This window comes from Oryctolagus cuniculus, chromosome 11 (assembly GCF_964237555.1).
Source record: "Oryctolagus cuniculus chromosome 11, mOryCun1.1, whole genome shotgun sequence".
Taxonomy (NCBI): domain Eukaryota; kingdom Metazoa; phylum Chordata; class Mammalia; order Lagomorpha; family Leporidae; genus Oryctolagus; species Oryctolagus cuniculus.
Window position 1 is genome coordinate 4631359 of NC_091442.1, and position 21850 is coordinate 4653208.

General features: G+C 61.4%; 1 protein-coding gene across 2 annotated transcripts in view; it reads left to right on the top strand.

Annotated features, from left to right (window-relative positions):
* BMP7 (bone morphogenetic protein 7) overlaps positions 1 to 21850 on the top strand; it is an 80162-nt gene that overhangs the window by 44028 nt on the left and 14284 nt on the right. For both annotated transcript variants that reach the window (XM_070051399.1, XM_070051400.1), the window contains exon 3: positions 9862 to 10010. In XM_070051399.1, coding sequence (XP_069907500.1) covers positions 9862 to 10010 — 149 coding nt within the window. The remainder of the gene's footprint in view (positions 1 to 9861; positions 10011 to 21850) is intronic.

The following is a 21850-nucleotide window of genomic DNA, read 5'->3' on the forward strand; positions in this document are numbered from 1 at the left end:
GGCGCCCATATGGGATGCTGGCACTGCAGGTGGATGTTTAACCTACTGCACCACGGCGCTGGCCCCTGCGGGGAGCGAGGTACCACGCGCTGCTTCCCACAGCCCCTTCCACTTCCAACCTCCCCCTCCTCGTTTCCAGCTCCGGTTCACGAGATTTGTTTTCAAAACTCATCCACTCCAGACCCTTCCTCCTGCAGCTGGGAGAAGGGGATCAGGACCTCAGGGCATCTGTGTGCTTCCTGACCTGACCTGACCCTCCCCCGAGAACCCTGGGGGCACCCTTTGTGGTCATCTGGCCTAGCCTAGGAGGAGGGCGCTGCCGGCATGGGGGTGGGCAGGATGGCCGTGGAAACAGCGGGTGGAGGGTGAGGGTCAGCTGAGGGCAGGGGAGGGGAGAACCTGCTGGAGCCGCCGGCCATGTAGGGGCAAACCCCCGCCCTACCTCCCCAGGTGACCCTGCCCAGTCTGCCCGAAGCTACCTGCGCCCTCTCCCCAAGGTTCTTCCCTTGTGCTTCGCACCCTCTGTTCCCTTGGCCAAAAACACTCTTCCCTGCCCCCTCGGCAGCATCGGCTCGCCCCTTACCCCGAGGGGTGCCCTCCCAGTGCCACGCACAGCCGAGTCCGGTCGCCCTGGGGAGTCTGCGCTCCTCCCTTCCACTCTGTGCGGTGCTGGCCCAGCCTCTGGCCCCGAGCTCTGCCCTGGCTCCCTCTGCCCTCGGCTCCCAGCAGAGCAGGTCGGGCTGGCAGGTGCCCGGGGTGGACCTTACGGTGAGGGGGACATGGTAGCAGTTCCTTGGGCTGCTGTGCTGAGTGACGAGCCACGCCCCCACGTGGCCTAGGACCGCGCCAAGGCTTCCTCTTACAGGTGTGGGGCCCCAGGTCTGACGCGGGCTTCCTGGGCTGGAATTGAGGGCTGCTTGGGGCTGCGTCCCTTCTGGGGGCACATCTCTCCCCCCTGGTGTGGTCAGGCCAGGGCTTCTGCCCTTACCTCCCTCCTCTGCTCTGCCTCCCTCTTCCATTCAAGAGGGTGAGGGTGATTGCCCGGGGCCCGCCAGGGTAACCCAGGGTCACTGCCCCTTCGCAGGCAAGCCTCGATTTGATCCCAGGCTCTGGGGGTTGGCATGTGGTTACCTCCTTTCTTGGATGGCGAGGCCACCTTAGCTGGGGCCGGGCACCTCCTCCTCTGCCCACCTGCAGCCCAAGCTGGCTGGGCTTTGTGCTACTTGCCGCCGAGACACCTGTCTGGGGGATGGGGGTCAATGCTGCACCTGCCTGGTTGGAAGAGGGGAGGTGAGGGGAGGGTGGCCCTGGGAGCTTGGCGCTGCTGGTGGTGTTGGGCTGAGAGCCCCCGGCCCCCTGCCGGATCCCCTGGAGAGAGCCTGGGTGATGACAGGCGTGGCCCCTCCAAGCCCAGCCTGTGTCTGCACCCTGAGCGTGGTGGGCTGTGTCTGAGGGTCCCTGTGACGGCGGGAGCATTTTCCACCACACACCCAGATGCTGGCCGGGAGCTGGTGTCTATTTCTCACGCAGCCCGGACTCCGGAGCTGGGAGTCCGCACAGCCTGGTCTGCTCCACGGGCAGGGGCTGAAGCAGGCATCCCCAGAGCCCAAGAGCTGGGGCCCGAGACCAGAGGTGGCCTGTGCCACAGGAGGAGGCCGTGACGGACACAGGAGCAGTTGTGCTGCCTGACGTGGCTCATCGTCCGCACTCCTGCCCTGAGCGTGCGTGCACGGGGCGCTGACCTCTCTGAGGCGCCTAGGGCCACATCCGGAAGCTGCGTGGGTTTCTCCTCCTCCAGGAGTGGGACGTGGGTGGGGCCCTTGGGGTCACGGTCTCTGAATAACCTGTGAGTAGTCTGGGAGCAAAAAAAGACTTTCCACCTTCCCACGCCTGAGATGTTAAAATACCCACTTTTCCACCGTGGGAGAACTTTCCCGGGGAAGGGGGGCCGAGACGCTGGGAACGAACTCTGTGCAGGGGCTTCTCCCGCCAGGATTGGATTTCAGCGGTCCCGGGGCGCCTTGCCGTGGGAAAGGAGGCTCCCAGCATCCCCCGCGGCTCCCTGACCCCGGGCTGCTGGTTAAATATTAACAGCCTCGGCGCAGGGGGTTGGGGTCACAAGGGGTTCATGCCTTGCAGAGCTGGGCTTGGGGGACCTGGTTTCGGGAGGAGAGGAGCTGCCCTCTGGGTCTGTTGCTGGTGTTTGTCTCTCCAGAGGCTGCGACAGGAAGTGGTGGGAAGATCAAGGGACAAGGTGCAGGCCTGTGGCTCTGGGACCCTGGAGGAGGGGGCGCGAGTGCGGCCGGCCGCCTTGCCGGGTTCTCTGATCGAAGGTGCTGCCCCTACACAGGTGGAGGTTGTCTCTGACTAGGAAGAGCTGGCCGTGTGGACACAGCAGTGACACCCGGGTGGCAGCATTGTCGCTCTCCCTGCAGAGCCGTGGGCCCCTTTGGGGCCCATGTTGTGGCACAGTGGCTTAGGCCGTGGTGGGTGACACCAGCATCCCAGATAGGAGTGCCGGAGCCAGAGCCAGCGCCCACTGCTCCACTCGGTGACGCGCCTGGGAAGGCGGCAGAGGACGGCCCGAGTGCCTGGGCCCCTGCACCCCCGTGGGAGACCTGGATGGAACAGGAGCTGCTGCCTTCTGCCTGGCACAGGCCCCGCCGTCGAGGCCATTTGGGGATTGAATGGGTAGAAGATTTCTCTCTCTGTCTTTCTCTCTCAGTCACTTTACCTTTTAAATAAATAACTCTTTAAAACTATTTATTTATTTATATTTTTAAGATTTATTTACTTGAAAGTCAGGGTTACACACAGAGAGAAGGAGAGGCAGAGAGAGAGAGAGAGAGAGAGAGAGAGGTCTTCCACCCGCTGGTTCACTCCCTAGTTGGCTGCAATGGCCGGAGCTGAGCTGATCCGAAGCCAGGAGCCAGGAGCTTCTTCCAGGTCTTCCATGCAGGCGCAGGGGCCCAAGGACCTGGGCCATCTTCTACTGCCTTCCCAGGCCACAGCAGAGAGCTGGATTGGAAGAGGAGCAGCCGGGACTTGAACCGGTGCCCGTATGGGATGCCGGCAGTGCAGGTGGTGGCTTTACCTGCTACGCCACAGCACTGGTCCCTAAAAACAATTTTAAAAGGAACATGAGCAGCTTACACTGTTGGCAGCACAGTGGCACCATGCTCTGTGTTTGGGGTTTACCTTGGCCTCATCTATTAAACAACAACAACACGGCATTACTGAGACACAGTTGCATCCCACACCATCGGCCCTTTGAAAGGGTCCAGTTCTCAAAGGTTCTGAACACGCCGTGCAGCCACCCTCGCTACCTTCCATCCCCCCCAAATCAGCTCCACGCTCAGCAGTCACCCTGTTCCCTCGCTCCCTGGCTGACGGCAGCTTCTGTCCACTTCTGGTCCACTTCTGTCTCCATGTTCTGGGCACCGCCTGAAAATGGACTCACACACTGTGGGCTCTGACTGCTTGTTGTATTTGAAAGGCAGGGTTACACACACACACACACACACACAGAGAGAGAGAGAGAGAGAGAGAGAGAGAGAGAGGAACTCCCCAAACAGTCAAAACGGCTGGGACTGCGCCAGGCCAAAGCCAGGATGCTAGAACTCCATCCTGGTCTCCCATGTGGGTTCAGGGGCCCAAGAACTTGGGGCATCTTTCACTGCTTTCCCAGACCCAATTGCGGGGAGCTGAAAGTGGAGCAGCTGGGACTTGAACTGGCGCCCGTAGGGGATGTCAGCGCTGCGGGTGGCGGCTTAACCCTCCTGCCACAGCGCCGGCCCCCTACTTTTGCTTTTAGCTTAATTATTTCAAGGTTCCTCTGTGTCCTAGTGGGCGTCAAGGCTTCCTTCCTCTTTATGGCCAGGTGACGTCCCTCGCATGGGTCGCCCGTGTTTCTCTCTTCATCAGCTCGTGGGTTTGTTTCCTTTTACTGACCGCTGTTAACAACATTCCTGCATGGTGAGCGTTCGTGTACACGATCTTTGGGGACATTGCTTCCCATTTCTCTCCGATCACGGGGTGCAAACCCCATCTTCCTAGCGTCTGCCGACTGCTCCGAGGTGGCTGCGCTCCCGTTTCCCCACACCCCTGCCTGTCACTGTCTCTGGTGTTCTGCAGCGTCCTGGGGGTGGGACGTGCCGTGTGTGTTCCGCCTCCACCCACAGTGGCTCCTGCGGCCGGCTCACTGGCACCTGTGCGCCCCTCCTCACACGCGCCTCCTCCGTTTGCCTGATCAGCTGTCTAAGCAGGAATTACGGCGATAACTTGGCCTTTAGTCTGTAGCCATCTGGGGTGAGAGAATGGCCGGCTCGAACTTTCCATTTCTATTTGCACGGACTTTAGCCTGCTGTGTTTCCCCAGAAATTCACATCCTGCACCTGCTTTCTCGCGGGCACTGCCCTGGTTGGCAGCGGATCTGTGTGGCCCTGAGCAGCTGTGCGAGGCTCCGTGGCCCGGGGGCCTCCGCTCACCTCTGGCTGGACGGCTGCTCTCCGGTTCTTGGGTTGTAAACAGTGCGACTGCTCTTTGGAGCCTGCCACCCACACGTTGTGTCCTTTAGGGCTCAGGAATTTGGGCGGGGCCTGGCGGGCTGGGTCTTCTGCTCTTTGTAGCGTTTGCTGTGGTCACTGACAGTGCTGGAACTCGACTGGGGCCAGAAGGCCGGGGCGGCGCCTCACCTGGGGGCTGGCTTTGTTCCTCCCCTCGGGGACCCACATCCTCCGTGGCCTCTGCCTCCCTGCCCTCTGGTCGCTCTCTCGTCAGCAAGTCAGTCAGAATTCTGTTTTTAAGAATTACTCATTTATTTATTGGAAAAGCAGAGTGATAGAAAGAGGTGGGAGGGGGGGAGGAAGGGAGGGAGGGGGTGGGAGGTATAGTTCATCTCCCAAATGGCCACAATAGCCAGGGCTGGGCCAGGCCAAAGCCAGCAGCTCAGAACTCCATCTGGGTCTCCCACATGGGTCAGGGCCCCAGCCAGGTGCATTAGCAGGGAGCCGGATCAGAAGTGGAGCAGCCGGCACTCCGATGTGGGCTGCCGCGGTCGCAAGTGGCGGCGTAACCGGCTGCACCGTGGTGCCAGCCCCTGCGTCCGAATTCTTGATCTGGTATCTGACTTCTCAGGGTCTCACTTCCACTGGGCCCCACGGGTCACCACAGGTCACGAGGTCAGCCCCTCAGCTCTGTGGGAGGGCAGAGTGTGGTGCAGAGGAGGAGGAACCGGCGGTGGCCGCTTTTGGCGGGAGATGTCGCACGACTGTGCACATCTCGCCCGCCTGTCTGGTGGGTTTGGAGTCAACGTGAAGTTTCTCTAAGTGCAGGTGTGGGCTGCAGACTGGGGGAGGGGCTCAGGCGTGGCCCAGCGCCTCTGGAGCCAAAACACCGGAAGTCCCTCCCCTGGAGCATCCCGCGGCACAGTTGGGAACGGGCACCAGCGGCGACAGCTTGCCGTGACAATGGACGCCCTCTGGAGAGTCCGGCTGGTCCCAGTCGTCGAAGAGGAAGGCACTGTGCCCATTTCACAGAAGGGGAGGCTGAGGCTGGGGGCTGAGCTGGCGGCTCCACGCCGTGCTGGGGGGACGACACGCGTCATGCAGGAGTCACCGTCTTCCTGCGCTGCTCTTGTCCCTGGGTGGGATGGGGAGTCCGGACCTGCCAGGGCCGAGGCGCCTGTGTCCTGTGCAGGAGCCCGCCTCTGCCGCGCGTGGTCTGTACGTGGACAGTTGGCGTCATCGGGCTGAGCCCGGGGGGGGGGGCTTTTCCAGGCCCGAGGGCTCTGGGGGAGGTTCCGAGGGGAGGCCCCTGGATTTTCAGGGCTGACAAAGGTGACAGAAGGTGTTTAGGTTCCTGGGGGCCTCTCCCCTCCAACCTCCGCCTCCTCCGTCCTCCCGGGGCTGGGTCAGGGAGGCCGCCGTGTTCAAAGTCAATGAAAACGTCTCAAAGGGCCTGTCCGGCGCCGCGTCCTGCTTGGACGGACCAGGCTTCTCTGAACAGGCTGGGGAGGCAGCTACTGGCTCTCGCTTGCCCAGCTGCCGGCTGCACGGGCTGCTGAGTAATCGCTGCCTGCCCCTCCCCCCGGGCCGGTGTCCCCCTCTCTCCCAGGGCCCTCGGAGCAAGCGCTGGCCTCCCAAGTGCGCCTGGAACCAAGTGCAGCCCGTGGCTCAGGGGCGAGGAGCCGCTGGATTCGTTGATTCATGGCTGAGTCAGCGCTGGCCCGGAGCATGCGGCCCAGCGCCCCGGCCTGCAGTGAGCGAATGTTTAGCATCGCTTGGCGGGCCTCCTGTGTTCCCCGGTTACCATTCATTGTTTTACTGTCCGTGGGGGCCTGCCACACTTCCCTGTAACCAGCAATTTCCTAGCAAGATCACCGCCCAGGTCTGCGACTTCTGGGCTGCGGTGCGGGTGCTTCCGACGGGGCCGGAGCCCGGCTCGGGAGGAGCGCCTGCTCCCACTCCGAGCGACGCCTGCTCTCCCATCTGCGGGTTCTGGAGGACAGCTGGCTGCTTCACGGCCGTCTTGGTGGCTCTCCCCTGCCAGGGAAGACATCAAGGCAAATCGGAGATGAAGGCAGCGGAAGTGCTGGTGTGTGGCTTGCGACGCTGCGTGGACGGCCCCCACGCCGGTCCTGGGACGGCCTCCAGCCGGACGCGGGGAACGGGCAGGTGTGGATGAGTCGTGGGAAACAGCCCCGTTGTTTTGATTCAGTTTGAACATGGAAGTCAAACTCGGGGTCTTCAGAATTCTGTGTGGCTCTGAGAAGACTTCCCATCACCTCCCTCTGTCAAACCAGGACCTAGCGTCGTAGACGTCACCAGCAGCTTTGGCTGAGGGGGGCGGGGGGCTGTGTCGCGTGTGTCGTGGCTGCATTCATGGGTCGTGAGACCTGAAGCCAGGTGGTAGCCACACACTGCACGGTTGTCACTCTGCACTTCTATAACACAGTGCCCCGACTGCTGGTTTATGAAGGGTGGACATTCGCTTCTCTCGGTTCTGGGGGTCTCAAGTTCAAGATCAAGGCTTCAGCAGGGTCAGCATCTGCTAAGACGGCACCGGGCAGCTGTGCGCTCAAGTGGCTGAGGGCAGGAGGGCACCCAGGGCTCAAACCCAGCCCCTTAAGCCCTCTAAAGAGGGTGCATCCATTTGTGGGGTGGAGTCCTCGTGGCCCGAGCCCCTTGGGGTACTGAGTTTTGAGAGGGACACGTGGTGGAATGAGAAGGCCATGCCAAGGTGGCCACTGGCAAGTGAGTGTCAGTTACTCAGGAATGGCTTTGGAACCCACCTGGCAACGGAGCCTGCCTGGCAACAGGCTGTGATTGGTTGGGGCATAGACCACCCCTTGACCAGATTGGCTGGTCTTGGCTATATAAGGTGTTGTTCCAACTGTAATAAACCAGTCTGCGGGCTGCTCGCCTCAAGCCTGCTTTCACCCGACTCCCGGGGTCTGTGTGGTGACTCCGCGCCTCTTGCCCCCACCACGCTGCTCCTCTCAGAAACGAATGCACTGCAACATTGTTGAGAAATCAACGGGCAACAGACACAGACACTCAAGTCATAGAGATAATCTAATCCAGCATCGTGAGAATCGGGATCCAGGATGTGTTGAGTGATGCCTAAACAGCAGGGTTCCGGGAGGGCCTGCGGTGGGGTGACCGCTGCGTCCATCACATGGTCCTGGTGATGCTGCCCGTCGCCGAGACGGGACCGGCACAGCTCCATTCTGTGCCCCCAGACTTTGGGATGGGAGCGCCTGTCTTGTTCTGAGCCTGGCTCTTCCTCCCTCTGTAGGTTTCTGAGTGACCTGTTAATCTCCAGGACTTAGAGACATTGCAGACTTACTTCCTGCACCCTCTCTGAGTCTCGCACCTGTTGATTGCCTGGTGCACGTCTACTGCACACGGCAGAGTTAGACCCTGGCAGTCCTTCCAGACGGGCACGGCAGCACTCGACGAGGCTGGGTGGCAGCACTTTGCAGGGAGACGGGACTGGGGCCCACTGGAGACCCTCAACGAGAGGACATCCCCTGCCCAGCTCTGCTGAAGGCATAGTAGGTCACGTTCCAGTGAGCTGGATGTGTCGAAGGCTTGGAAATGATGACAGCTGTCCCCCAGAAGAGCTGTCTTTGTGTACGGTGCAAGCTAGGGCTTGCAGTTGGCCTGCCTGGATTTGTCCTCAGGGTGTAACCCTGGCTGAACAACTCCACCTTTCTGAACCTCAATTTGAGAGCTGCACAGTGGCGTGGGCAAGGCGATGTGTCTTCTAGAGTTGTCATAAGGATCGGGTGACGTGATGCTGGTCACATCTCAGCCCAGAGCCCGGCCCAGGGCAAGTGCTCGGCAAGCAGTCAGAGTGTCTGAGCAGAAAGTGGATCGTAATTCCCGGGAAAACCAGTCACTCCAGGAATGATAGAGACTGGCAGTGTCCTGGGGTTGTTCATCATTTATTGCCTGCCTGGCATGACCTAGGAGCTAAAATGTAGTAACTGACTATTGAGGGATCCGAAGTATTAAAACTGAATCCTGATAATTAAAAGTTCACAGGAAGGGGGCCGGCGCTGTGGTGTAGCAGGTAAAGCCGCCACCTGCACTGTCAGCATCCCATATGGGCACCGGTTTGGGTCCCGGCTGCTCCACTTCTAATCCAGCTCTCTGCTATGGCCTGGGAAAGCAGAAGAAGATGGCCCAAGTTCTTGGGCCCCTGTATCCATGTGGGAGACCTGGAAGAAGCTCCTGGCTCCTGGCTCCTGGCTTCAGATGATTGGCACAGCTCCAGCTGTTGCGGCCATCTGGGGAGTGAACTAGCAGATGGAAGACCCCCTGCCCCGCCTCTGCCTCTCTGCGCCTCTGCCTTTCAAATAAATAAATTAGTCTGTTTAAAAAAAAAGTACACAGGAGATATTATGAAGACTTGGTATACCAGAATTCTATATCCAAGAAATGTAAAATTCTACCTATCCACCCATCCACCCACCCATCCGATAATACCCATCCACCTATCTATTCATCCATCTACCCCTCACCCATCCATCTACCCCTCACCCATCCATACTACCCACCCACCTGTCTACCCATCCATCCATTCACCCGTTTGCCCATACATCTATCCATCCATTCGTCCATCTGTCTGTCCATCTGCTCTTTGTCCATCCACCCACTCATCCACTCACGTACCCATCCATCCATCCACCCACCCACCCAACCATCCCCCCACCCATCCTCCATCCTCTACAGGGTCAGTGGCGGTTTTGCGCACAGTGAGGAGGAGAGACTACCCCATGAAGAACAGTCCAGGAAGCTGCGTCCTAACCCTCAGTGGGCTCAGGAAGAAATCGCGTGGTGGACCTGGGCGTGCCCACGCTCATGCTCAGTTGCCTGGGCCCAGCGCCTTGGCAGCTTCCTGACTGAATGACCGGGGGACACCACGGTCTCATCACATATCGAGTGCAGATGGCCTCCCCACAACTCAGGGCTGTGAGGATGGAGGGGTGTGCCTGGGGCCTCTGGGACAGGGCCAGTCACGTGACAAATCATCTAGCCGCCATCACCTTCTGCTCCTCAGCACTCGCACCAGTATAAGCTAATTCCCGCCCGCCCGCCCTTTCCCAGGGACCCCTGAGCGTTTGGAAGACGGGTCTGGCTCACGGCGGCTCCCCACTTCCCGGCACTCTCCAGCACTCCCTTTCTTTCCATAGCTCCTTAGGGGCCTCGGTGCCTGCATTTTTGTCCAACAAACTAATTTTGGGGCCCATTGGGCTCCATGGCACTGCCCACTCCCCGTGAGGCCCCATCCTAGGCTGTGGGGTGGCTGAGCCACGACCTGGCTAACCCAGAGCCCGTGTCTCCTCTCTCACAGGGAGTCGGACCTCTTCCTGCTTGACAGCCGCACCCTCTGGGCCTCGGAGGAGGGGTGGCTGGTCTTCGACATCACGGCCACCAGCAACCACTGGGTGGTCAACCCTCGGCACAACCTGGGCCTGCAGCTCTCGGTGGAGACTCTGGATGGTGAGTGTCTTGGCCACTGCCCCACCACTGCCCTCCTGCACCCAAGCCCCAGACTTCAGGGGATCTTGGCAGGGAGCCTGCTTGTTCCCCGCAGAGCAGGCTTCCCTGGCCCTTCCGAACCAGTCCCCACTGGCCAGTCTTTGGATCCAACCCAAGGTGGCACCTTTCCCCTCTGCATGAGAGGACCACACAGTTGGCCACAGCTGGATTGGGTCCCTCTTGTTAGACTTGCAATCCTGGGCCCCCTTCAGATCTGCTGCATAGGAACCTGCACTTGAACTAGAATCCCGATGTGACATCTGTATCTCTGGCGGTCTCCAGGGGCCGGTGCAGGCTCTGCAGGCACCTGCCGCGCAGTGTTCTGGGCTGCCCTGCACCCTGGAGGGGGTTTGCAGGCACCCCTGACCTCTTCCACACTAGGTGCTGGCTCATCTCCCCATTGTGACTCCCAGATGTCTCTAGACACTGCCAGCTGTCCCCTGGGTGGGGAGTGCACTGACGAGGACCCCCACACAGAGCAGGACGTCAGTCCCTTCAGTGTGATTCTGAGTCTCAGATTCTTGGAGAATCCACGCTCGGCCTCCCCACAGCGCGCACCCCCACCGCAGTCCACCTGCTTTGGGAAGGGCAGATGGGGAGGTGGGGGGGGCCTCGGCCACTGAGCTCTTGTGAGATTAAGACATTCCTACGGGAAGAGTTTTAGAAACAGTACTGAGACGCGCATAGGAATCCCCTGCCTCCCACGGGGCGTTGGCTACCGTGCAGATTTCTGGTCTCACAGCCCCGAGGTCAAGCCGGGGCTGCTGGCTCCCCGAAGGTGGCGTGAGTGGTGAGGGCCTGGAGCAGACCTGACTTTGCTACATACTCCTGAAACAGGAGCTCCCCCCACCCCCCGCGGTCACTGCCACCTAAGGGACTCTCCTGTCCCTGGCCTGGGTGACCAGATGTCTCCGGTCTTCGCCTCTTACAAACAGGGCTGCAGTGGCAAACCTTGGTACACGGGCATCTTTTTTCAGCTGAGTGAGTGCAGCTCTGGGGTAAATTCCTGACTGTGAGATTGTCTGTCTCTGGCTCCCACGGGTTTGTCAGGCTGCTGCCCTCTGGGGCCATTTGTGCATGTGCACACACAGATGTACACACGTGCAGTGCAGGCACACACATGCACACACACACGTGCACACAACACATGCACACCCAGCAATACCCGCGGGTGCGCGTTGCCGCTGCCTTGCTGGTTCAAGTTCAGATTGTCCGTCTTGCCAGTGCGATAGGCGACAACGGCGTCCTGCAGTCTGGCCTCTGTGAGTCGCGGTTCTTCCCTGGGTCCTGCCTGCTCGTCCGCCTGCCGCCGCTCTGATGTGCTCAGTCTGGCTTCTTGATTCCGGTTCTTTGACATTAGAGCAACAACTCATTTCCCAACTCGTGGTTTTGTTCTCACTCTGCTCCTGCTGGGTTTTGCCGGCGGGTTCTGACGCCGTTGAAGAAGTGTTTCCGTCGTGGCTCCTGGGTTTCACCTCTTTGCCTTCCCAACGGAGGCCCCTGCTTCGGTCTGGAGCTTGGGGGAGGCTGGCCAGGGTCCTGGGGAGGCTCGGAAGTGCGCTCTGGGCTCCCCTTCTGTCCCTTTGTCCAGGCCTGACGAAGGGGCAGTGGGTGGGGGTGGACAGGAGCCCTTGGAGGCTGAGTGAGGGAGGCCACGTGGGGCGGGTCCAGGCGCACACCCGGGACTCTGCTCTCCATCACCTCCCTCCCCCCTTTCCACGCCCTGGAGGCTTAGAGGGCATCTGGAAGGTGCTGGAATTTTCCGTGGATCTATAGCAGGGGTTGGCAAACTGCACCTTCCAATAGGAAGTCAGCCTGCGGCCTGGTTTTTGTTTGTTTGTTTTTAAGATTTATTTGAAAGGCAGAATGACGGAAGGAGAAACAGAGAGAGAAGGAGGTTTTCAGTCTGCTGGTTCTCTCCCCAGTGGCCATGCTGGCCAGGAGCTCCATCCAGGTCTCCCATGTGGGTGCAGGGGCCCGAGCGCATGGCACGTCTTCCCTGCTTCCTCCCCACATTCGCAGGGAGCTGGATCGGAAGCAGAGCCGTGGGACTCAAACCCACATTCTGATGTCCAAGCAGCGGCCATGACACCAGCCCCTAGCGCGTGTGTGGGGTTGCTTATTTGCCAGCGGGAAGAACAGTTTCATGGAGAAAAACCAAGAATATAGGGTCTCAGGGCACGTGGGTGATATGACAGTGTCCACCAGTGATGTCCCGTCGGCACAGCCGTGCTCACTGGGTTGCGGTTGTCTGCGGCTGCTTTTTTAACAGAAGAGTTGAGGCGCAGTAAGAGACCCGACGTCCTGCCGAGCTGAAAATACTCAGTGTTTGCAGAAATATATTTACAGAAAAAAGTCTGTGACCTGGGCGCTATGCCACCATTTCTCAAACCGTGTGCCACGACGTGTCAGTAGGCACCCCAGGGGCAAAGGACGGGTTTCGCGGTCAGGGGAGGTGTGCGAGATGCTGGGTCAGATAAATGGGCCCCGCAGGACTTCTCAGGGCCTTTATCCCGCCACTTTCCTCTGAGGCTCTTTGTGGGGGGGGGGTTGCACAGAGGAGCCCCAGCCTTAGCAGGCGTGAGACGCACTCTACGCTTGTTTCTCCTTAAAAACTCCTGCAGAAAATACTGGGGGTGAGATCAAAATGAGGCAATGAAGCCGGGTGAGCTTGGTTCCCCTCGTCGGTGACAGTTCCCTGGACTTGTGGCTCCTGGCCTTGAACTCAGCCCCGCCAGGTCCTGTGTTCTCTGTCCTGCTGCCCGCCCTGCAGGCTGAGGGAGCCCAGGTTTCATTTTCCTCCCAAGTGACCCGGCCCTGTGGCCAGCTGCTCCCGGCTTCAAGCCTGCTGTCCTCCTCCTCCCCCACTGGCCTCTTTTGCATGCAGCTTCTGTCTCGCTCGAGGCTGTGGACAAGGCCAGTGGATAGAGCCCAGGCCCGGAAGCAGACTCCCCAGGTTCGAGTCCCAGCTGCACCCTGGCTCACGCAGGTGCACAGCTGAGGTGTGCAGCGAGTGCCGGCTGCTGAGCCCCAGGTGTCGTTACCGCCGTCTCCTGCGTCCGCCACGGTGACCCCGCTGGGCAGGTGCTGTTCCCAACACCCCGTCCCACAGTGGGGGAACTGAGAGCCCACTGAAGACCCCTGTCCATCCCTGTGAACTGATGGCTGCAGGACACTGGGTAGAGTCAGGGCAAGGCTTCCATGCTGTCCCCTTGTCCTCACAACATAGGCTCCCCATCTCCTTCCCTCCCAGTCAAGGCACTAGGGGTGGGCATGGGTGCTGCCCAGGGACCCCCTGGGAGCGGTCAGGGAGGCGTACCAAGGCCACGTGGCTGCCTGAGTTTGCCCACACTGGGGATGAGCTGAGACACACGGGAGCCCCGCACGGAAGGCTGTGCCCTCAGAGCTCTGGGAATTCTGTTTCCCCCGTACGGTTCTTGAGCCATCAGGGACCCCTGGGGGTACATGGGGCGTGCTGACTCCCAGGCTCGAGGCTGCCCGCCCCCCCCGATGGCGAGGCCCCGAGTGTGGGCCCAGGAATGTGCTGTATGTCACAAGCTCTGTGGGAAACTCGCGCCTGGCGGGGGCAGCTGGCAGGGCGCAGCCTGGCGTCTGGGGCCCCAGCTTGCGAGTTGGCAGTGCCTGAGCTGATGGAGCCCCCTCGGGTCCCGGCTCCACACCTGTCTCCGTTGGCTGTCTCCAGATGAGAGCCAGTGGGGCGTGCTGGGGAGTCGGAGGTCATCGCACAGCTTGGTATGCGTGTACCAGGTCTGAGCTGCTTGGAGAGACCCAGTCCCTGCCTGGGCCCCTCCTCCCGGGACTGACTCAGCATCACAGCCCCGACAGGCCCCGGGGGAGCCGGGTCCCAGCGCGGCAGCCCCCGAGCCCAGGCCCTGTCTGGGGAAGGAGACCTGGCCCTCAGTCCTGACCCTGACTCCAGTGGCATCTCGCAGCCACTGGGCCACGCTCTTGCCACCCGCAGAGGGTCCCCAGGTGGCTGCAGGGCCCTCGTCCTCCACCCAGACAATGGGTGCCTTGGTGGTAGTGGCCCAGGCCAGTTCCCTCCATTCTAGCCAGCGGGCTCTCTGGACCCGCCTCGGGAAGCCATGAGCCCTGCTCTCCCGCAGCCCTGTGGAGCCCTCCCTCTCCTTCCATCTGGCCATGGCGGGCGGTCTCGGGGTCAGAGGTGCCCTTCCGAGACCACCCAGGAGGCGTGTGAGGCGTGCGTGCGTTCCCTCTCCCCAGCTGCGGCCCTCCTGTGAGTCACCCCCGCAGCACAGCTGGCTTCCGCTCCGGGGCCACGTGCCCACACTGCGGGGGAGGCAGGGAGCCCGGAAACTCCGCAGCACCTGTGGCTCATCAGGAGCAGCCCGGGCGGGGTCTCGCCTCCCCCAGGGAGGGGCAGCGGGGAAGAGTGGACGAGAGGCCACCCGGAGGGCGAATGGAGCACTGGGGGTAGGAGGGGGGGGGGGCGGGAGCCCCAGGCCACGTGCAGCACGCACCAGCCGCCCCTACACACGCCCTGGAGCCCAGTGTCCAAGTGTCAGGCTGTGCGGTCTCGGTAGCCTGTCCAACCCCTCGCACCTGCTCCTTCCTGCTTCCGTGATAACACGCCCTACTTCACAGGCAAGGAGGAGGAGGAGGAGGAGGGTGAAGATGCCGGGCCCCGGCCTGGCACCCATCTGTGCTCTTAGCATCACTGTGTTGTGGTTGTGGTGTGGTCCTCACGAGAACCGAGCCCACCCGGCACGGTTGTCACCCCCATCACGCCAGAGACCCAGAAAGCAGGGGAACTCGGCCCCCCTGGAGCATCTGACCCCAGCCCCCACCCCCAACCCCTGCTGGGAGGCCTCCCGAGGGGTGGGGCTGTCAGGAGGGCCGTGTGGACCTGACGGGCACCAGGTTCGTGCCTCCTGCGCTCCGGGAGCTGCGCTCGTCCCCGCGCCGTCCTGGGAAGCCAAGCGTTTACAGGGGCCCGGGAGGCGGGCGCGACTGCGAAGTGGCCGGGGCTGCCTGGGCCCCAGGGCTCCGCCCTCCAGTGAAGGCGTCTTTTCCACCCATGTTGGTTCGGGATGAGCAGAATCCTGGCTGGGTTAACAGCCCGAGATTCCCTTTGGTACTGAAGGCTCGTGCTTTGTCCTCTGATTCTTAGGGATGCTGGGACATTTTCATGGTTTTTGGGTGTCAGGGAAAGGCTCTCCCCCGGCTCCTGGCCGCGGGTGTAGACTCAGCTTCCCACAGCCAGTGGTCTCCGTCCCCTCCCTTACCCCTCATCCGAAGCACCTGTGTGCACCTGTTTTGGGCGCCTGGCGGCCAGCCTGGAGGAAGCAGACTCCACTGTGCTGGGGCTGCCAGGCAGGTGTGTGATGAGCAGGGCCTTATCCTGGGGCTTCCGCCTCTGCACTGCCTGCGCTGCAGGCCACTGGAGACCCCCATCCATGCACACACACGCATCTGAGACGTGGACTCCAGCCTCTGGTCCTGGCTCCCAATGTCCTCTCCTTTCCCTTGGGGGCCCGGGAGGGCCGCACCAGGCAGCCCCGCCCCTCTCCCGTGGCCTCGGTTGCCCGGGTTGCATCTCCTTGGTGGACCCTGTCCCCTGCTCCTCCCGGCACTCACTCTACTTCTCCTGAGCCCCAAGGCCATGGGGGCATCTCCTCCCCACACCCTGTCCCTGCTTCCCGAAGCTGCCTGGAGTCAGATACTTGGGTGTTTGGGGGTCTGTGTGCAGAGACCCCAAGCATCTCCCCACAAGGACATGCCCGTCCCACGTCCTGGCCTCCCTAGGGTGGGCGTGCATGGCATTTGAGTGCTCGGAGAGCGCTGGCTGTCCCAGGGCAGTGCCAGGCCCAGCGGCTGGGGAGGTGACCCACTGGCCCGCAAAGCTGGCTGGTTCGCGAGCCCGCCCACCGCGCGGGGCTGCCTCCAAGGTGCCTTCGCCGCCTTTCATATCCTGTTTTGTCCAGAGGCCGGAGGCGGAGAGAAAGGGCCTGGGGAGCGGGCGCCGGGTTTGGGTCCTTTCGAGGCTGGGTGGGCAGTGGAGGTGGTGAGGACGGCGCTGGGCGATGGAGGCTGGGCGGATGTCGCGAGCGTTAACGATGTCCCCCTTCGTCACTCGGGCCTTGGTCCATCGAGAGAAGTGGCTGCAGTTAATGTTTTCCACAATTAATGAGGAGCATTCTTGTGCTGTGGGCCTCAGAGGGGCAGCCAATGGCCCGGGGCCTGGAACACAAAGAAGCCACAAGAAACCGAGAGGCCGCCTCTCCGCGGGCGGGCTGCGTCCCGCCATTCCGCTCTCAGGAGTCTCCCAGGAGCTCATGGGCCCCTCTGGGCTGGGTGGACGACTCTGCTCGGGCCACCCAGGGGCCGCCCTGCGCCGCTGCCCTGTCCCCAGTTCACCTCCCAGCGCCTGCATCTGCGCACGCCGCTCTGGGACGGCCTTGCCCGTCTGGGCCTCGGCGCATCCCTCCGGCTCCAGCCCCTGGAGGCCCCACAGCCACACCTGGACAGGCGCTCCGGGTCTCTGGGGGGTCCTCCCTGCCGACATCGCCGGCCCCCTTGGTGACGGTGTAGTGGCTAAGCTCATGTCAACCGGACTGGGTCGTGGACCCGTCTCTGCCCTCTGACCCCACAGGCCCAAGGCACACGACCTCACGCCTATGACCTCCCTTCGGGCAGCTGCGAGTGCAGGGTGGTGGCCCCTCCCTGGGAGGTCACGGTGAGGGGCAGCGCACGTGCCGGGCGCCTGGTGCAGGGCGGGCAACGTCAGGGGTTGTGTTCCGTTTTTGCTGAGAACGGACAAGGACTAGAACTGATTGTGTGAAGAACCCAGTGTAGCCGATGACAGAGCCTGACCGTGTCGTATCTCGCGGGGACGTCTGTGGCCAGGTCGGGGCTTGGCGGGGGTGGGACCAGCCGACTTCTCCTGAAAGCACCAGCGGTGCTCACTTCTTAGCTCTGCCTTGGCCTGAAAGTGCACACACGGTGCCTTGGCTGTGTTCCAATAAAACTTTATTTGTAGCAGTAGGCAGGGGGCTGTGGTTTGCTCGCTGCTGGGCTGGGGATGGACAGGGACCAGGACTTGGCCCCTCGGCCCCGTCATCTCGCGCGCTGGCCCTCTGTCCGAGACGCAGGAGGCAGGAGGAATGCTGCTGTCTTCCTGGGCCTGCCCCCCCCCCCGCCCCGAGGTGGGAGGGGTCTTTGGCGGTCTGTGTGGGTGGAGGAAGGCCAGGGAGCAGGGGGCTGGTCCTGGCTGCCAGCGGCGCGCCCCACGCACCTGCCGCACTCAGCTGCCCTCCCTGTCGGGCCTCTTCCACTCAGCCCTGGGCCCTAGAGGCCCGGCCTGGTCAGGCGGCTTCCCGGGCCTCCACTTCAGGCTGTTGAACAGGTGGACCGAGCGCAACAGGCGTCACTTAGGGAAGTCGCACCAGCGCCGTCTGCGGGATGTTGCTGAACAGCCGCTCACACTGGAGGCCACCAGGGGACGCCGGGGAGGCCACTCCATGCCCCGCGACGGGCATCACGGCGACACACGCCCGCGCTGTCGGGCTGGAAGAAGAGCAACGCCGTGCAGACGTCACCGAGCCCACGCCGAAGTCCGTTCGTGTGAAACGTCTGGAAAATACGCAGCTTTGGGAATGTGAGCAGGTCAGCGTCGCCCGAGGCTGGCAGCCGGGGAGACGGGACCCAAACAGCGGGCGCCGGAGACAGAGCAGCCTGGCTGGGACAGGAGGGGGTCCTGGGTCCTCGTGTGCACGGAGCTCCCCTGGCCTCTCTTGTGGCTCAGCAGTGGCTACCCAGACATTGCCACCTGCCTCCTGGGGGTCGCGTCCCCTGAATCAAAAAGCCAGCACGAGGAGTTTTTGGGGTGCTGTCCTGTGTCTGGTGGGGAGGTGTTTACCCAGACCTGCACCTGTGCGAACACAGGATTGCATGATCGTTCCCCCAGATATCAGCTTCATTGACTGTTAATCTAAGAGCGAAATGTAAAAGGCAGCCAAGCAGAAGTAACCACAGGGAGGCAAGTCCTGAGCTCGCTGGAGACACCGGGGCCCGTGCGTGCGGTAGACCAGATGCTCTGCCCCTGCAGGGGCGCCGTTAGCTACGCCTCCAGGGAACCTTTCTGTTCCCGCCCTAAGGAGAAACGCTTGGCAGATCAAAGACAGGATGCTGAGAAAATTTGAATTTTATGATTTTTAAAGATTTATTCCTTTTATTTGGAAGGTGAAATCACACATACACACACACACACACACACACGGGGCGGTGGGGGGTCATTCCCCAGATGCTCACAACAGCCAGGGCTGGGCCAGACTGAAGCCAGGAGCCGGGAACTCCTCCAGGACTCGCGTGTGGCTAACAGGCCCCACGTGCTTGAGGCGCATCAGCAGGGCCTGGATTGGAAGCGGAGCACCGGAGCACCGGGTCTCCCCCGTGGCGACCTCACCTGCTGTGGCACAACGCCCACTCCTAAACTTGAGTTTCAGATAAACAACAGATAATTGTCTTAAGTGTATCCCATATCACAAACTTTGATTTATCTGAAATTCAAAATTAGCATTTTTTTTTTTTAATTTGCAATATCTGGCTGTTCTTGGGCAAATCTTCAGACCTTTTTTTTTTTTTTTTTTTTTAAAGCTCATTAACCTACAGTTAAATATAAGGCTTTCCCAGTTTCCGAAAGATGTGGATTTCTTGCTTTTGTCTTCCTCCTCGGGTTAGTGACTTCCCCCACCTCAGCCCGAGCCTCACGCCAGGTCGGCTCCCTCTGTGGTGCCCCTCCAAGGGGACACTGACCCTGAGTGCCCCGTGCGCTCTCGCGGCCGCCTGTGCTGGGGGCGCTCGCTCCGCGCTTCTTCGTGCTCCGCCCCTCACTCAGCAGCCCATCCGGGCACTTCCTATCTTTCAGCCTCACCAGAGCCTGGGCCTGCCCGGTTCCTGCTGGCTGTGAACACGCATGCACTTGAGTGACATCGGCGAGGGCGGTGTTCAGGCAGCCGCTCTGTGCGTCACGGCGTACCTCCTGCCGTCACTGGCGGTCTCGTCTCCCCGTTAAGCGCTGCCTACCCCTGGTTCTGCTGTCCAGGACTTAGCTGTCCATGGCAGCCTTTGGGCTGGTCTGGGGAGCGCGTGTGTCAGTCCCAGCCCTCAGCCGGGGCGCTGTGCCTGTCTGGAGACATTTCTGCTGTCCACACTGGTTGGGGGGGGGTGGAGGCCAGCAATGCCGCTCAACGTCCAGCAGTGGCCAGGCAGCCCCGTGGTCCCCGTGGCCACTGTAGAAGCTCTTCTGTGTCCAGACGACCTGCCTGGGCTGGGCCAGTGGGCAAGAGGGATTGTCCCGACCCTAAGACGCGGAGCTGGTTGGAGCAGGACAGTGATATGTATGAGGGTCCCAGAGCATGGGCAATGCTCCCTGGTCCCATCTGTCACCAACACAGCACCCAGGTGGACCTGTCACCCCTGCCCGGAGTCTCGTGGTCTCTGAGGCCCTGCGTGTCTCAGCCCCGCCTGCTTCCCTCCTGCCCCTCACCCACTCTCTCCAGCCTCGTCCCCTTCCCTGTTCCCCAAACTCGTCGTGTCTGGTTTGTGGGCGTGGCATTGGCCGCTGCCACAGTGTCCTTCCCTGCCCGCCCTGCTCCCTCTGCCGAGGTCCTCGGCCTCTCCAAGATGCCTTGGAGACACCCTGGTTACATGCCCAGCCCTGTCTGAGGTTCCTTCCCCAGACACAGCAGTGAGCCTGTGCCTGTCACCTGTTGGCAGGTGCACACCTCGTCCAGCCCCTGGCACATAGCAGGCTCTCAACAAATGGTCGTCGACAGAACTGATCCATGGCAAAGCTGCTTGTCCAAGGCCAGGTGGGAGGGGTGGGGCGGGGCACGCGTCTGTTGCGGGTTTGCCATATGTGCAGCTCCCCCAGGGGCACCAGGCAGGGGGTGGCCACGTATCATTGACAGGGAGATTTGCCCATGCACACGTCACAAGCAGGTGTGTGTGGACTCACTCCTGTGTGTGTGTGTTTGCACACTTATGTGTGGGTGATCTTGGAGGTTTGTGTGGAACCACACCCGTGTGTGCCCTTGCACACTTGTGGGTGGGTGAACCTGGAGGTTTGTGTGTGCTCACACCCGTGTGTGTCCTTGCACACTTATGTGTGGGTGATCTTGGAGGTTTGTGTGCGCTCACACCCGTGTGTGTCCTTGCACACTTGTGGGTGAACTTGGAGGTTTGTGTGTGCTCACACCTGTGTATGTCCTTGCACACTTGTGGGTGGATGAACTTGGAGGTTTGTGTGCGCTCACACCCGTGTGTGTCCTTGCACACTTGTGGGTGGGTGAACCTGGAGGTTTGTGTGGAACCACACCTATGTGTGCCCTTGCACACTTGGTGAACCTGGAGGTTTGTGTGCGCTCACACCCGTGTGTGTCCTTGCACACTTGTGGGTGGGTGAACTTGGAGGTTTGTGTGGAACCACACCCGTGTGTGTCCTTGCACACTTGTGGGTGAACCTTGAGGTTTGTGTGCGCTCACACCCGTGTGTGTCCTTGCACACTTGTGGGTGAACCTGGAGGTTTGTGTGTGCTCACACCCGTGTGTGTCCTTGCACACTTGTGGGTAAACTTGCAAGGCCCTGTGCTCCGTTTGACCTTGTGCTGTCGCCATCTTCAAGTCCCTCTTTGGACAAGAGGGTCTCAGGTTTGGTTTTGCGCTAACCTGGGAATTCCGCGGCCAGTCCCGATGCCCAGGTTCCTGGGCCCCCTTTCTCCTCTGTGGTTTGCTGCTTGCAGCCGTGAGGCCACATAAGCCCCGACACCCCAAGGAGAAGCTGGCGGGGGTGGGCTGGCCTGGCTCAGTGTCTCCCTGTCTGGACCATTCCAGCGACGTGGTTGTGTATCTGACCTTTCAAGGGGAAAAGAAGAACTTGTCCTGGGAGCCAGTTCTCCTCCCTGGTCCTGGGGTGGCCGCTTCGCCGGGGCCCTGGGCCAGTGGGGACTCCTGCCCCATGTGAACAGCCTTGACCCCTGCTCAGCCTGACCGTGACCGCGGCAGGCAGGGCACTCCGGCGGGAGGCCTGGCGAGTGGCCAGCACTGCACTGGCCGGCTGAGGCCGTGGACGCCGCTGTTCCACAGGGTGGCGTTCAAATCCCGACTCTGCCAGCTGACGGTCCCAGCCCCCAGGCTTGCGCCTCCTTTGCAGATGAAATCATGGCGCCTGCCCTTTGGGGCCGTGCTGAGGACGGGGTGGGCTCTGAGCGCGTGGTCTGCTGTTGGTGATCAAGAGCCCACGAGTGCCAGTCCACGCTGCTGCACGTGTCCTGTGGGCCAGCGGCTAAGGTTCACGTGGGACGCCCACGTCCCGTGCTGGAGTGCCTGGACTTCACTTCACCTCTGGCTTCCTGCCTACGCGCACCCTGGGCGGCAGCTGGGGGCTCAGGCAGGTGGGTTCTTGCCGCCCACGTGGGAGATGTGGACGGAGCTCCTGCTTCCTGGCTTTGGCCTGGCCCAGCCCTGGCTGTTGTGGGCGTTTGGGGAGTGAACTAGAGGATAGGAGATCTCTGTCCCCCTGTTTGTCTGCCTTTTGAGTAAATAAAGTTCGTGACTAGAATCAAAGATAAACACACGCTCCACTGTGTGGCCACACCGCGCTGTGCCCCGAGAGCTGTTGGGGAGCGCCTGGTGTCTCGTGTCTGGCCGTTACAGACACTACTGCAGCGAGAACGCTTGTGCAGGGTTCACGGGGTGAGCTGTGCTCTCAGGGCCCGGCTGTCACCTGGGCCTGGGGCTGTCGGCTACAGGTGCTGTGC